The 13,688-nt window shown below is 42.0% G+C and overlaps 1 protein-coding gene across 1 annotated transcript; it reads right to left on the minus strand.

Annotated features, from left to right (window-relative positions):
* Positions 1-165: 165 nt before the first annotated feature.
* On the minus strand, positions 166-13,253 carry ZNF630 (zinc finger protein 630). The gene is given in 8 exon segments (XM_078363158.1): positions 166-1,296; positions 1,338-1,571; positions 1,574-1,720; positions 1,723-2,172; positions 2,375-2,470; positions 2,738-2,864; positions 8,670-8,858; positions 12,853-13,253. Coding segments are annotated over 7 exon segments (1,965 nt in total). The 5' UTR covers positions 8,685-8,858; positions 12,853-13,253; the 3' UTR covers positions 166-400.
* Between the last annotated feature and the right edge of the window lie 435 nt (positions 13,254-13,688).

Genomic DNA, 13,688 nt, shown 5'->3' on the forward strand with positions numbered 1-13,688 from the left:
CCTGGGTATCTAAATAAATAAATAAGTGCAAATATAATCTAAACAGAAAAATATGATGAGAGAAATAAAGATGACAAACAGATACCCTTCAAATCATGCACCATGCCCAAATAAATTCACTGGAGAATTCTATGAAGCATTTAAGGACCAGACAACACCAATGTAGTGCTAATTATTCCAGATACATTTATTCTGTGAAAGGGGCTGAGATAGTTTGAGGGTGAGCAAATCGATTCCATATTTATGGTGTTGAAAGCATTCTGAGGGCTTACCAGATCATTCTGTGGAAGGAGGAACATATGATTCTATTCTACAGTTGAGAAGTTGCCACCATTTCTCTTTAATGTGAGTTTTCCCATGCACAATGAGGACTGACTTCTGGGAAAAGACCTTCCCACAATCAGCATATATACAAGGTATGTTTCCTATATGGATTCTGATGCCCAGTGAAGTATACATGTTAGCAGAAGGCCTTCCCACAGTCACTGCATCTGGAGGGCTTCTCCCCAGAGTGTCTTCTCTGATGTGTAATCATCTGTGATTTCCGGAAAAAAGTCATTCCAAACTCAGTACATTCAGGGGATTTCTCCCTAGGATGAGTTTTCTGATGTATAATGAGTGGAGACTTCTCACAGAAGGCTTTTCCACATTCACTACATTCATAGGGTTTCTCTCCAGTACGAGCTCTCTGATGTAGAATGAGATGTAACTTCAGGGAAAAGGCCCTCCCACACTCAGTACACTCACAGGTCTTCCTTGTATGAACTCTCTGATGAATAATGAGGGGTGATTTCTGGGAGAAGGTTTTGCCACATTCACCACACTCATAAGGTTTCTCCCCTGTATGAATTCTCTGGTGTATGATAAGAGGTGATTTCTGAGAGAAGGATTTTCCACATTCAGTACACATATAACGTTTCCCTCCAGTATGAAGCCTTTGATGGCCAGTGAGGTGTGAGATCTGAGAAAAGGCCTTCCCAGAGTCAGTATAGACATAAGTGTTTTCTGCTATATGAATTCTTTGATGTCCTATGAGGTGGGACTGTTGGCAGAAAGTTTTTCCACATTCACTACACTTATAGGGCTTCTCTCAAGTATGTGTTCTCTGATGTATAATGAACTGTGTTTGCCGAGAGAAGGTCTTCCCACATTCGGTACATTCATAGGGTTTCTCCCCAGTATGAGTTATCTGGTGTATAAAAAGGTGAGATGTCTCACAGAAGGCTTTCCTGCATTCACTGCATTCAAAGGACTTCTCTTTCATATGAACTCTCTTATGTATAATTAGATGTGACTAAAAAGAAATGAAAAAATAATAATAATAAATAGACATGACTTCCGGGAGAAAGCTTTTGGACACTCAAAACATTCAGAGGGTTTCTCTCCAGTGTGGACTCTCTGATGAACAATGAACAGTGACTTCTGGGAGAATGCCCTTCCACACTCAGTACTTTCATAGGATTTCTCCCCAGTATGAATCCTCTGATACACAATGAGGTTTGATTTCTCACTGAAAGCTTTCCTACAATCTCCACATACATATGGTTTCTCTCCAGTGTGAATTCTTTGAGTATAATGAACTGTGACTTCCTGATAAAGCCTTTCCCACACATACTATAATCACTGGGTTTCTCTCTGGCTTGAACTTTCTTATACTGAATATGGGCTTGCTTATGACTGAGAACTTTTTCACATTGACTATCTCCACAGGGCTCCATTCAGTACGAATGAAGCCTTCCTTCTCAGGTACAGAACAGGAAACATTATAGCTAGGTGATCTCCCACATCCAAATCTCTCAATGGGGTCCTTTCTTGCATAGCTCCTGTTATAATTTAGTAAATCTGAACTAGGCTTCAAGCTATTTTCACATGAATCAAACTTACGGAATTTTTTACTTGAAGGAGAAAGGTCTGTGCACCGATTGAACATTTTCCCAAATGCACTATATTTGAAATCTGTCTCCTCAGTCAGTGTTTCATGGCTGATGACTGTGACCGGCCTCAAAACTCTGTCTTGGTTTCCTTGATGTCTATCTATTTGATTATCAATATGCCAGATTTTTTAAACAGAGTACAATGAATTACCCTCTGGGGCTCTTTCTAGTATTTCCATTTGAAATAAAAGTTCTCCAGAAATGATCTGCTGGGAAGATTTAAGGCCTTTCTCTCTGTCTGAAGGAAGAAAGAGGCAAAATCAAATAGACACACACACACGCACATATACAAACAGTTGGCAATGAACAGAGTTACTAGGAAGGTGACTATTGCAGAATGAATGTTATAAAGGAGGCCTGATACATTTTAAGGAAGAAAGAAGGTAACTGATGTCAAGGAAGAAGATCCCCTCTTGACCATCTACCCAATTCTCACTTACCTGGGTAGATCCACCTTGACAACACACTGTCTTTGGTCCATGGGTCCTTTTCATGTTCCACCTTAAAGATTACATCTGGTTTTATACCTGAACACCCTGTTAAGAGAAAACTATAGTGGCTTTGGCCTTGGCAGCTCAGAAATTCATGAAGAGAAGCACTTGCAGGGACCTCCCAGCCACAACAGGTTAACTCACACCACAACACAAAAATAAATTCTAGATGTAACAAAAGTATAAACATGAAAAACTAAAACTGTAAAAGAACACATTCTGTTAAAGGAAGATCAAAGGTCATGATATTGACAACCCTAAAGAAGGATGAGTAGGATTTGATTCGTTGGTACAAAGGGAATCTGCCCTTACCCACAGAGACCAGATGACTATAGGTCTCCAGCATCACATCCCTATGCAGGGTCTTCTGAGCAGGATTCAACTGCTGCTACTCTTCCTGGGTGAAGTCCACAGCCACATCCTCAAATGTCACTGATTCCTGTAACAGAACATTCCTGTACAATCTGCTTGTTCTGGTGATTTTGTACCATAGCAATACATATGGAATGCCTACTTTGCACTTTGCCTAGCATACTTTATGATAGAAACAATGTAAAATCCTGCCATTAGCAAGAATAGTTAGTGGAACAGAACAGTCTAGAAATAGATACAAATAAAATGGGAAATTTAATACATAATAAAGGCAGCATTTTAAACAGATATGGAAAAACAGATTATTCAAAACTGGAGAGGTATCAGAAACAAAAAATGTAACTGGATTTCCTACACTACACTAAACATAAAAAGAAATTCAAGGTATGACAAAAATTTAAATGAAAAAAGAGAAACTATAAAATAAAGACAGGAGAGGTTTTAAAAAATAATCTTTGAGTGGAAGACTCTTCTAAGCATGTCCCAAAACCCAGATGCCACAAATGAAAACACTGATAAACGTGACTACTTTATGTATTACATGGCAAAACAGATCATAAATAAACTCAAAGGACATGACTAACTAGGGAAAAATCATACACACAACAGATAGGATGGACAAAAAGCTAATTTCCTCCAAATATAGAGAGAGCTCCTACAAAGCAAGAAGAAAAAGACCAATAACTTTTTTTTAAATGGTTGATATGGTTTGACTCTGTGTCCCCACCCAAATCTCATCTCAAATTGCAATCCTCACTTGTCAGGGAGGTGATTAAATCATGGAGGCAGTTTCCCCCATGCTGTTCTCGTAATAGTGAGTGAGTTCTCTGAAGATCTGACGGTTTTATAAGTGTCTGGCATTTCCCTTGCTGGCACTTCTCTCTCCTCCAACATATGAATAAACTCCTTACTTCCCCTTCCACCATGATTGTAAGTTTCCTGAGGCCTTCCCAGTCATATGGAACTGAGTCAATTAAACCTCTTTCCTTTATAAATTACCCAGTCTTGGGTATTTCTTTATAGTGGCATGATAACAGACTAATACAATGGTCAAGGACGTGACAATCAATTCACAGAAAAGAAAATGCAAATGTTTTTTAAACATGTAAAAAGATGCTCAACTTCACTCACATGAAGATAAATGCAAACTAAAACAAGACACCATTTTTCCCTTACATATTATCAAAGATGGGCATTTGATAAGTCACTGATCAAATGCTAAGACTGTGGGAGAAGTCACAGTGACTTAGTGTAAGTTAGTGAAGATGTCAAGAAATGCATACTCAAATTGTCTGTGGTATACAGTGTATTTTGAAGGCAATTAATTCGGCAATACCTATCAAAATTTATAATGTACACATCCTCTGACTTGCAATTTGGTTTCTAGAAGTTATTCTACATAAATATTCATAAAAGTGACCAAATGACATATGCGAAGACACTGCTCTACAGTATTATTTATTTATAATAGCAAAAGAATGGAAACAACCTCATGGGAGATTGGATGAATAAATGATGCTACAATCCCCATAAGGGAATACTATATGCAATTATAAAAAGCAACAAGGAAGGGGCCAGATGTGGTGGCTCACGCCTCTAATCCCAGCAGTCTGGGAGGCCTAGGCAGGAGGATCACTTGAGGTCAGGAGTTCGAGACCAGCCTGGCCAACATGGCAAAACCCTGTTTCAACTAAAAATACAAAAATTAGCTGGGCGTGGTAACGCATGCCTGTAGTCCCAGTTGGACTTGGGAGGAGGCTGAGGCAGGAGAATTTCTTGAATCCAGGAGGTGGAGGATGCAGTGAGCCGAGATCATGCCACTGCACTTCAGCCGGGGTGAGAGAATGAGATTCTGTCTCAAAAGAAAAAAAAACAGCCTGAGTAACATGGCAAAAACTCCTGTCTCTACAAAAAATTAGCCAGGTGTGGTGGCACATGCCTGTAGTCCCAGCTAGGAAGGCTGAGGTGAGAGGATCACCTGGGCCTGGGAGGTCAAGGTTACAGTGAGCCAAGATAGTGCCACTGCACTCTATTGGGGCAACTGGCGTGAAACCTTGTCTCCAAAAAAAAAAAAAAAAGCACCAAGGAAGCTCTACATTAATTGATATGCCACAATATCTAAGATAACATTAACTGGAAAAAAAACATTCATTCACTCATCAAGCGGTTATTGAGTACCTAGTGATTGTAGGAACTGGGGATACACCAGGAAAAAAAAAAAAACTGGCAAAAACCTTCCCTGAATGAGTTTATATTCTGGTGAGGGGAGATAGACAAAAAGGTTGAGAGAGAAATCACCACCTGGCAAAAAAAAAAAGGGTTTGCAATGTGCACTTCAAGATCATTCATATACAAAAAGCTCCTGGAAAACAATAAGCAAAGATAAGGAAAGAGGGATTCACAGAGAAATACAAAATGGAAAATAAATATGTGAAAAGATGCTGAATCTTATTTAATGGCTAAAGAAAAGCAAATGAAAATGGGATATAATACTCATAAAAATAACAGGAAAGAAAAATACAGATGATGGCTAATGGTGGCAGGAGGGAAGGGAACACTGGAAACAGGTGGGCTTTCTTGTAAACAATTTGTGATCACATGTGTAAGCTGATTGCACAGTATTGAAATACAATTTGGGCCAGGCACGGTGGCTCAGGCCTGTAATCCCAGCACTTTGGGAGGCCAAGGCAGGCAGATTACCTGAGGTCAGTAGTTCAAGACCTGCCTGATCAACATGGTGAAACCCCGTTTCTACTAAAAATATAAAAATCAGTCAGGTGTGGTGGTGGGCACCTGTAATCCCAGCTGCTCAAGAGGATGAGGCAGGAGAATCACTTGAACCTGGGAGGCCAAGGTTGCAGTGAGCTGAGATCACACCACTGCACTCCAATCTAGGCAATAGAGTGAGACTCTGTCTCAAAAAATATATATATACAATTTGAAAAATACTCTTTAAATTTATGAACATGTGTGCCTCTGACCTAGCACACTCATGTCTAAGAATGTGGCCTACACACAAATACTTACAAATACAAAAAGATGTCTTTATAAGGTCATTTTATTTGTGACTTCACTGCTTTAGAGTCCTGACTAGGCCATGTACTAGCTGTGCGAACTCTGTGCCTCACTTTCTTCATCTGAAAAATGGGAATAACAATGGTACCTAGCACGGAGGGTTCCTGGGTAAATTAAATGAGTTAATTCCATTATATTTTATTAATAGCAGTGCCTGGCACCTGGTAAGCACTGGGCAAATAGTAGCTTTGATTCTCATTATTACTATTACTATTGTATGTTTTATGCCTTTTTTTTAGAGAGATGGGGTTTCACCATGTTGGCCAGGCTGGTCTCAAACTCCTGACCTCAGGTGATCCACCCGCGTTGGCCTCCCAAAGTGCTGGGATTACAGGCGTGAGCCACCATGCCCAACCGCTATTGTATATTTTAGAAATAACTTTTTTACAGCCCAGCAACAAGGTTCTGGTATTCTGCAAACATTAAATGGGTATTTAATGGACATTAATTTGACAATGTAGATTAGAGGACAGCAAACTATAGCCTGCAGGCCAAATTTAGTCCATCATGTGTTTTTCAATGGCCTGCAAACTAAACTGGTTTTACACGTTTTCTTTTGAGACCGTCTTGCTCTATCACCCAAGCTGGAGTGCACTGGAACAATCTTGACTCACTGCAACCTCTTCCTCCAGGGCTCAAGTGATTCGCCCACATCTGCCTCATAAGTAGCTGGGACCACAAGTGCATGTCACTATGCCTGGTTAATTATTGTATTTTTTTGTAGAAATGGGGTTTTGCCATGTTGCTCAAGCTCATCTAGAACTCCCGTCTCTAGAACTTGGCCTCCTAAAGTGCTGGGATTACAGGTGTGAGTAGCTGCACCTGGCCCAGTTTTTACATTTTTAATGATTGAAAAGAAGTCAAAAGAAGAATAATATTTGTGACACATGAAAATTATATGATATCCAACCTTTAGTGTCCATAATAAAGTGTTACTGGATCACAGCCAAGCTCATCAGTTTACATATTGTCGATACCTGCTTTCCACCTAAAACAGCAGATTTGAATAGTTGCAACAGGGACCGTATGGCCCATAAAGCCTCAGATACTTCTATCTGTCCCTCTGCAGAAAAAGTTTGCTGATCCCTGACTTAGATGAACTGGACAAATCACTTGAAAATTACAATTTACCAAACCGGACATAAAAAGAAATCGAAAATCTGAATGGTAGTATATCTTTTAAATGAATTGAATATATCATTTAAAACCTTCTCACAAAGAAAACTCCATATCCTGATGGCTTCACTGGGGAACTCTTCCAAACATTTAAGAAAAAAATAGGCCAGGCCCAGTGGCTCACACCTGTAATCCCAGCACTTGGGGAGGCCGAGGTTGGTGGATCACCTGAGGTCAGGAGTTTGAGACCAGCCTGCCCAACATGGTGAAACCCCATCTCTACTAAAAATACAAAAGTTAGCTGAGCATGGTGGTGGGCACCTGTAATCCCAGCTACTTGGGAGACTGAGGCAGGAGAATCGCTTGAACCTGGGAGGTGGAGGTTACAGTGAGCTGAGATTGTTCCTTTGTACTACAGCCTGGACGACAAGAGTGAAATTCCATCTCAAAAAAAAATTTAAGAAGGAAATAATAATATTACCCGAATTTTCCCAGAGAATATAAAGAGAATACTTTCCAACATGAGGCCAGTGTAACAGGATGTCAAAATGTGACGGGGACAATACAAGAAAGTAAAATTATAGGCCCCTATGTCTCATAAACATAGTAGTATAAACCCTCAACAAAATATTAACAAGGGATTGGCTAGATCATGATCATGATGATGACAGGAGTGGGTGGGGATAAAAGACAGATAAAACAAGCTTGGCTATCAGTTGATAATATTTGCAGATGGGTAATTACAAAGGGGTTCACTAAAATCGCTACTTTTGTATATGTTTAAAATTAAAATTTTCCGTAATAAAATGTACAAAAACTAAATCTTTAGAAAAGAAAGAAAAAACTAAATTTTAGGAGAAAAGAAAGTTGCAGAACAGAACAGAAACGGTGTGTGTATTTTTCGTGTGTGGTAAAGAAAAAATGCGTGACAATCAGATCACTTTCACACACTGACACAGGCATCTACACACATAGATGGAGTTATACATGTATAAAGAAAAGAGATTCTCCTCAAACCAGATAATGCTAGTTAGGCCAGGAAGGAGGCAGAGGTGAGGTTGGAGATATTTTGCTTTCTTTTTTTTTTTTAAACTATATTGTTTATGTTCTTTGCCCCATGTATCAGATTACCTTTGCAGGGAGGGGAAAAAAAAGAAAAGACAGACTGAAACTGGAGGAGCAGAGAAGGAACTGGCCTTGAGTTGGGTGGAGACCCCACAAACTCTGAGATGACAGTAAAGCAGCCATAAACCAGGAAACTCTCCCACTCTCCAACCCCCTGCCAGAGAACTTTAATAACAGTCTCTTTAGAACTACTACTGACAATGCCACCCTGAACTGAAGACCACTGGCCTTCAGGAAAACTCAGTAACAAAATATCTTAGGTTAAAGTCCCAGAAATCTTGACTGGCTAAGGAGCTGGACTGATTTCTCTTTGTGGAGAATGAAGATCGCATAACTGATCATGTGATGTTAACCTTTTCACTGGAGCTGCCAGGAGGCTCATAGTCAAAATGTTTAGCTCAGTTTCTATGAAATAAGGCCAGATGATCTGTGTATCTTCACAGCAATTTTGCCTGTTGATCTTCTACTCTCTCTAAATTTCTCTAATCCTTATTTTCAACCAATTACCCTTTCCCAATTTGTTGTGGGAAAACCAAGTGGCAAACAAGTAACTTACCTGGGACTCAATCATTTTTTGTTTCTCTTTGGAAAGCAACTGGGCAGGGTGGAGTGCAAAGAGTCTTCAGAGCTGAAGCTGAGTTAACCACACTCTTCAACAGCTGGATGTGACAATGTGTTGCTTGTTAATTCATCGGTGACTTGTGTTTCTCATCTGAGCCAGTAACTCCATTTCGGGAACTTTGTCCTAAGGTAATAATCATGGATGTGTACAGATGTTTAACCTCAGAAACCTTCAACACAGTTTTGTCTTTAACATCCTCTTACTGAAAATAGCATAAATGCCCAGCACTAAAGAATGGGAAAATTAATTATGGAAGCTCAAAAGGCTCGAAAGGCAGGTAAAAAGCAACACTCTAGATAATTAAAAGCAACACTTAAAAACGCAACACTTAAAAAGCAACACTCTAAACATTGCCAGCAAATGTAAAGTATGGTCTTGTCTGAGTCTTAATTTGAATAGACAAAAGAAATTTTTAGATAATCATGAAAGTTTGAACCCCGACTAGATATTTGATAACATTAAGGAATTTAACCATTGATTATCTGAAATACTATTGTTAATTATTTTACCTTAGGGCAACAAAATCGAACTTTAAGGCTTTATTTTTCACATAATGAAGCATATATAGATGAAATGATGTGTCTGGAATTTGTTTCAAAATAATAAAGACTACACATGTAAAAAGTCATTGAACTATATATAGGTTGGGCGCAGTGGGCCAGCACTTTGGGAGGCCAAGGCGGGTGGACTGCCTGAGTTCAGGAATTGGAGACCACTCTGGGAAAAATGGCGAAACCCCATCTCTACTAAAAAATACCAAAATCAGCTGGGCACGTTGGTGTGCACGTGTAATCCCAGCATGTTGGGAGATGGAGGCAGGCAAATTGCTTGAGCCCAGGAGTTCAAGACCAGCCTAGGCAACATAGGGAGCCCCCATCTCTATGAAAAATACAAAAAATTAGCCTGGCATGGTGGGACACACCTGTAATCCCAGCACTTTGGGAGGCTGTGGTGGGCAAACGACTTGAGTCCAGAAGTTTGAGACCACCCTAGCCAACATGGTAAAATCCGTTTCTACTAAGAATACAAAAATTAGCCGGGCGTGGTGGTGGCGCCTGTAATCCCTGCTACTAGGGAGGCTGAGGCATGAGAATCACTTGAACCCAGTAAGTGGAGTTTGCAGTGAGCCAAGATTGAGCCACTGCACTTCAGCCTGGGCAATGAGCAAGAGAAGGAAGGGAGGGAAGGAGGGAGGGAGGGAGGGAGGGAAAGAAAGAGAAGGAAAGAAAGAAGAAAGAAAGAGAGAGAGAGAGAAAGGGAGAAGGAAAGAAAGAAAGAAGAAAAAGAAAGAAAGAAGAGAAAGAACAGAGGGAGGGAGGAGAGAGGGAGGGAGGAAGAAGGAAGGGAGGGAGGGAGGAAGGAAAGAAGGAAGAAAGGAAGAAAGGAAGGAAGGAAGGAAGGAAGGAAGGAAGGGCATTCTGGAGGAAGAAGTGAGAGGGTGGCCTAGATGAGTACTTGAATAACTTTTTCTGTAAAAGAGTCATATGGTAAATGTTTTAGATTTTGTGGGGTCTGTGGTCTCTGCTGTAACTACTCAGCCCTGCCATTGCAGGTTGAAAGTAGTGCTATACAATACATAAACTAAAGGTGCTCACTGGCTGTCTTCCAATAAAACATCATTTTTGGGCACTGAGATTTGAATTTTACATCATTTTCATGGGTCACAAAATATTATTCTCCTTTTGATTTTTTTCCAATGATAAAAAGTATGAAAACCATTCTCAGCTCATGGCTGTATTTTTTTTTAAAGCAGCATGTCAGATTTGGCCCACTGCCCAGTTTCCCAACCCCTGATCTAGATAAAACAAGACTGGCTGTGAGTTGATGACTGATGAGACTGGGTAGTGGGCATAATGGGTCCATTATCCAGTTCCCTCTATTTTTGTGAATGTTTGAAAATTTCTATAAGAAACGTTTATATTTAAGTATTACCATAGAAATAATCTAAGTAGTACTATGGAAATTAAGTTAATGGCATGGAAATATCGCTGTAAAATGAAGAAAAGACAGAAAACAAGAATGTGTTCCTAATTGTTTAATAACAGAATAACAGGCCGGGGTGGTGGCTCAGACCTGTCATCCCAGTACTTTGGGAGACCAAGGCAGGAGGAATGCTTGAGTCCAGGAGTGTGAGGCCAGCCTGAGCAACATAGTGAGACCTCGTTCAAAAAATAAACAAAATTAGCTGGGCATGGTGGCGCACACCTGTAGTCTCAGCTACTTGGGAGGCTGAGGCAGGAGAGTCACTTGAACCCAGAAGGTGGAGGTTGCAGTGAGCTGAGATCATGCCACTGCACTCCAGCTTGGGCGACAGAAGACCCTGTCTCAAAAAAAAAAAAAAAAAAAAAAACAGAAAAGAAAAGAAAGACAACTAGATCATGCATTCTTAATGGGGGTGATATTGCTCCCAAGGGTCAAAACTTAGTTGTTGCAGGCAAAAAAAAAAAAACCTTAGATATTACAATGGTTTGTGGCCCTCCAAAGCTCAGCCCTACCTAACAAAACCTTATTCCTGACTGGGCGCAGTGGCTCACGCCTGTAATCCCAACACTTTGGGAGACCAAGGCAGGTGGCTCACAAGGTCAGGAGTTCAAGACCAGCCTGGCTGACATGGTGAAACCCCGTCTCTACTAAAAATACAAAAATTAGCTGGGCGTGGTGGTGCGTGCCTGTAATCCCAGCTACTCAGGAGGCCGAGGCAGGAGAATCACTTGAACCCAGGAGGTGGAGGTTGCAGTGAGCTGAGATGGTGCCACTGCACTTGAGCCTGGGTGACAGAGCAAGACTACGTCTTAGGAAACAACAACAACAACAAAAAAAAAAACCTTGGTAGTTAATTTCCTTCACCAGACTTTGGTATTACATGAGCAGCAGTAACCTTGAGTTCAAGGAAGATCGGTGAAATATATACAAAATCAGTGCACCAATGCTAAGAAACTATGGCGAATAAGTAACAATCAGGTATTAATCACTTCTCATCCCAAGCCTCACAGAGTAGGCCCTGCTATTATCCTCATTTCACAGTGGGGAAACTGAGGCCTAGAGAGGTTTCATGAGTTGTCCAAGATCCACTGCCAGTGATTTAGTGAGGTGGTAGAAGAACAAAGTAAAGAACTCCTCCCAAGCTGTTCCGGCACTAAGATTTTCAGAGCTGCAACTCTAAGTGCTTCTGGATGCCCTAAAAAATTAGTTCTCCTCCTAAATTCCACAGGACATTGTCTGTTTTTTAACTGAAGAATGTGCTTTACATTTCAAAATTAACTTAAAATCTTCATATTTAAAGCCATAAAATGAAAAGAGAAGCCAAAAACTGGAAAGAGATATTTGCAAAACACATACCACTACTAAAGGAGTGGTATCAGGATATTTGAAAACAATTCCTGGCTGGGTGAGGTGGCTCACACCTGTAATCCCAGCACTTTGGAAGGCCAAGGCAGGTGTATCACCTGAGGTCAAGAGTTCGAGACCAGCCTGGCCAACTTGGCCAAACCCTGTCTCTACTACAAATACAAAAAAATTAGCCAGGCGTGGTGGCAGGCACCTGTGATCCCAGCTGCTGTAATCCCAGCTACTGGGGAGACTGAGGTAGGAGAATTGCTAGAACCCGGGAGGTGGAGGTTGCAGTTAGCCGAGATCATGTCACTACACTCCAGCCTGGGTAACAGAGCGAGACTCTGTCTCAAAAAAAACCCTACAAAGTAAGTGAAAGGCAGAGAGCCCAACAGAAAAATGAACAAAAGACTTGAACAGGCCCCTCACAAAAGAGGCGCTCCAAGTAATGAATCCATATAAGAAAAGGTGCTCAAACTTACTGGTCATGAGGGAAATAAAAATCAAACCACTCTATCGAAATGTCGACACCACAAGAGCAGAGATTTTTGTTTATCCATGGACATATTATTGATCTGAAAGATTAGAGCTGAAAGAGCCACCCATCATGGAGCCCACAGAATGTCAACACTGACCCCACACACTCCCATTGTTGTCCCTATAGACTCATCCCTCACCCGGATCCCCAGATCCATTCATCCCACGGACCAGCATCCCTCACCCTACAGACCACCCCTCACTCGCCCCAGACTCCCTTCACCCATCCTATAGAAACCCCATCACTCACCCTACAGACATCAAACACCGCACAGATCCCCATCACCCTACAAACTTCCAATCACCTAACCCACATATTGTTACCCCTGGTAACAGGGTTAACACAGACTCCCCTATCACTGTTCTCCACGTCACTCAATCCCCTCCTTAGCCCCTCCACTTGTCCCAATCCATCACTCATCACTTAGACCCGCTGCACTCAGCCAGGCCCTTCACCTCGGCTCTGCTCTCAAGCCGGGCTTAGCGCCCCCCCCCGCCCCCCCCCCTCGCCTGCCCAAATGCATTCAACATCCCCTGAAAGGCCATTTGCCTCCCAGTCCTCCCGGGAAGATGTCAGAGTGACGCGGGAGCTTATCTTTCGCAGACTCCGATATAGCCACGAAGCCGAGCTCTACCAATAACAAAAATGGCGTCATTCCGCCAGCGCCAGGACCTCTGTCTCTGGCCGTGGCCTCGCACTGCCTCTGGAGGCTCCCATTCCAGCTAAAGGAGAGGTGTGTTTGGGGGTCCGGGGGGAGTCCCCGTGATATTTCCGAGTTCGGGTATTCAGAATTGGTCCTATGAAAGCAGTGTGAGGCTTGGAAGGGCCGCGACTGTCCCGGACGGGTGAGTGGGCGTTCCCGGCCACCAGAAGAGACTCGGCCTGAGCAAAGGCGTGGTTGGTGACACGACCGAGTGAGAAGGGGGGAAAGTGGAAAGGCCGGACCAGAGCACCCCCCGGGGGGTTCCTCTGCAGTAGCGGATTACTAAAACGTCTGAAGAAAGGGAAGAGACCTTTGACAGCACGCAGCCACTCAGGGTGCTCACACACACCCACCCACCTCTCCCCACCTGGCCTTGGCGCCC

The sequence above is a fragment of the Callithrix jacchus genome, chromosome X (assembly GCF_049354715.1).
Source record: "Callithrix jacchus isolate 240 chromosome X, calJac240_pri, whole genome shotgun sequence".
Classification (NCBI taxonomy): Eukaryota; Metazoa; Chordata; class Mammalia; order Primates; family Cebidae; genus Callithrix; species Callithrix jacchus.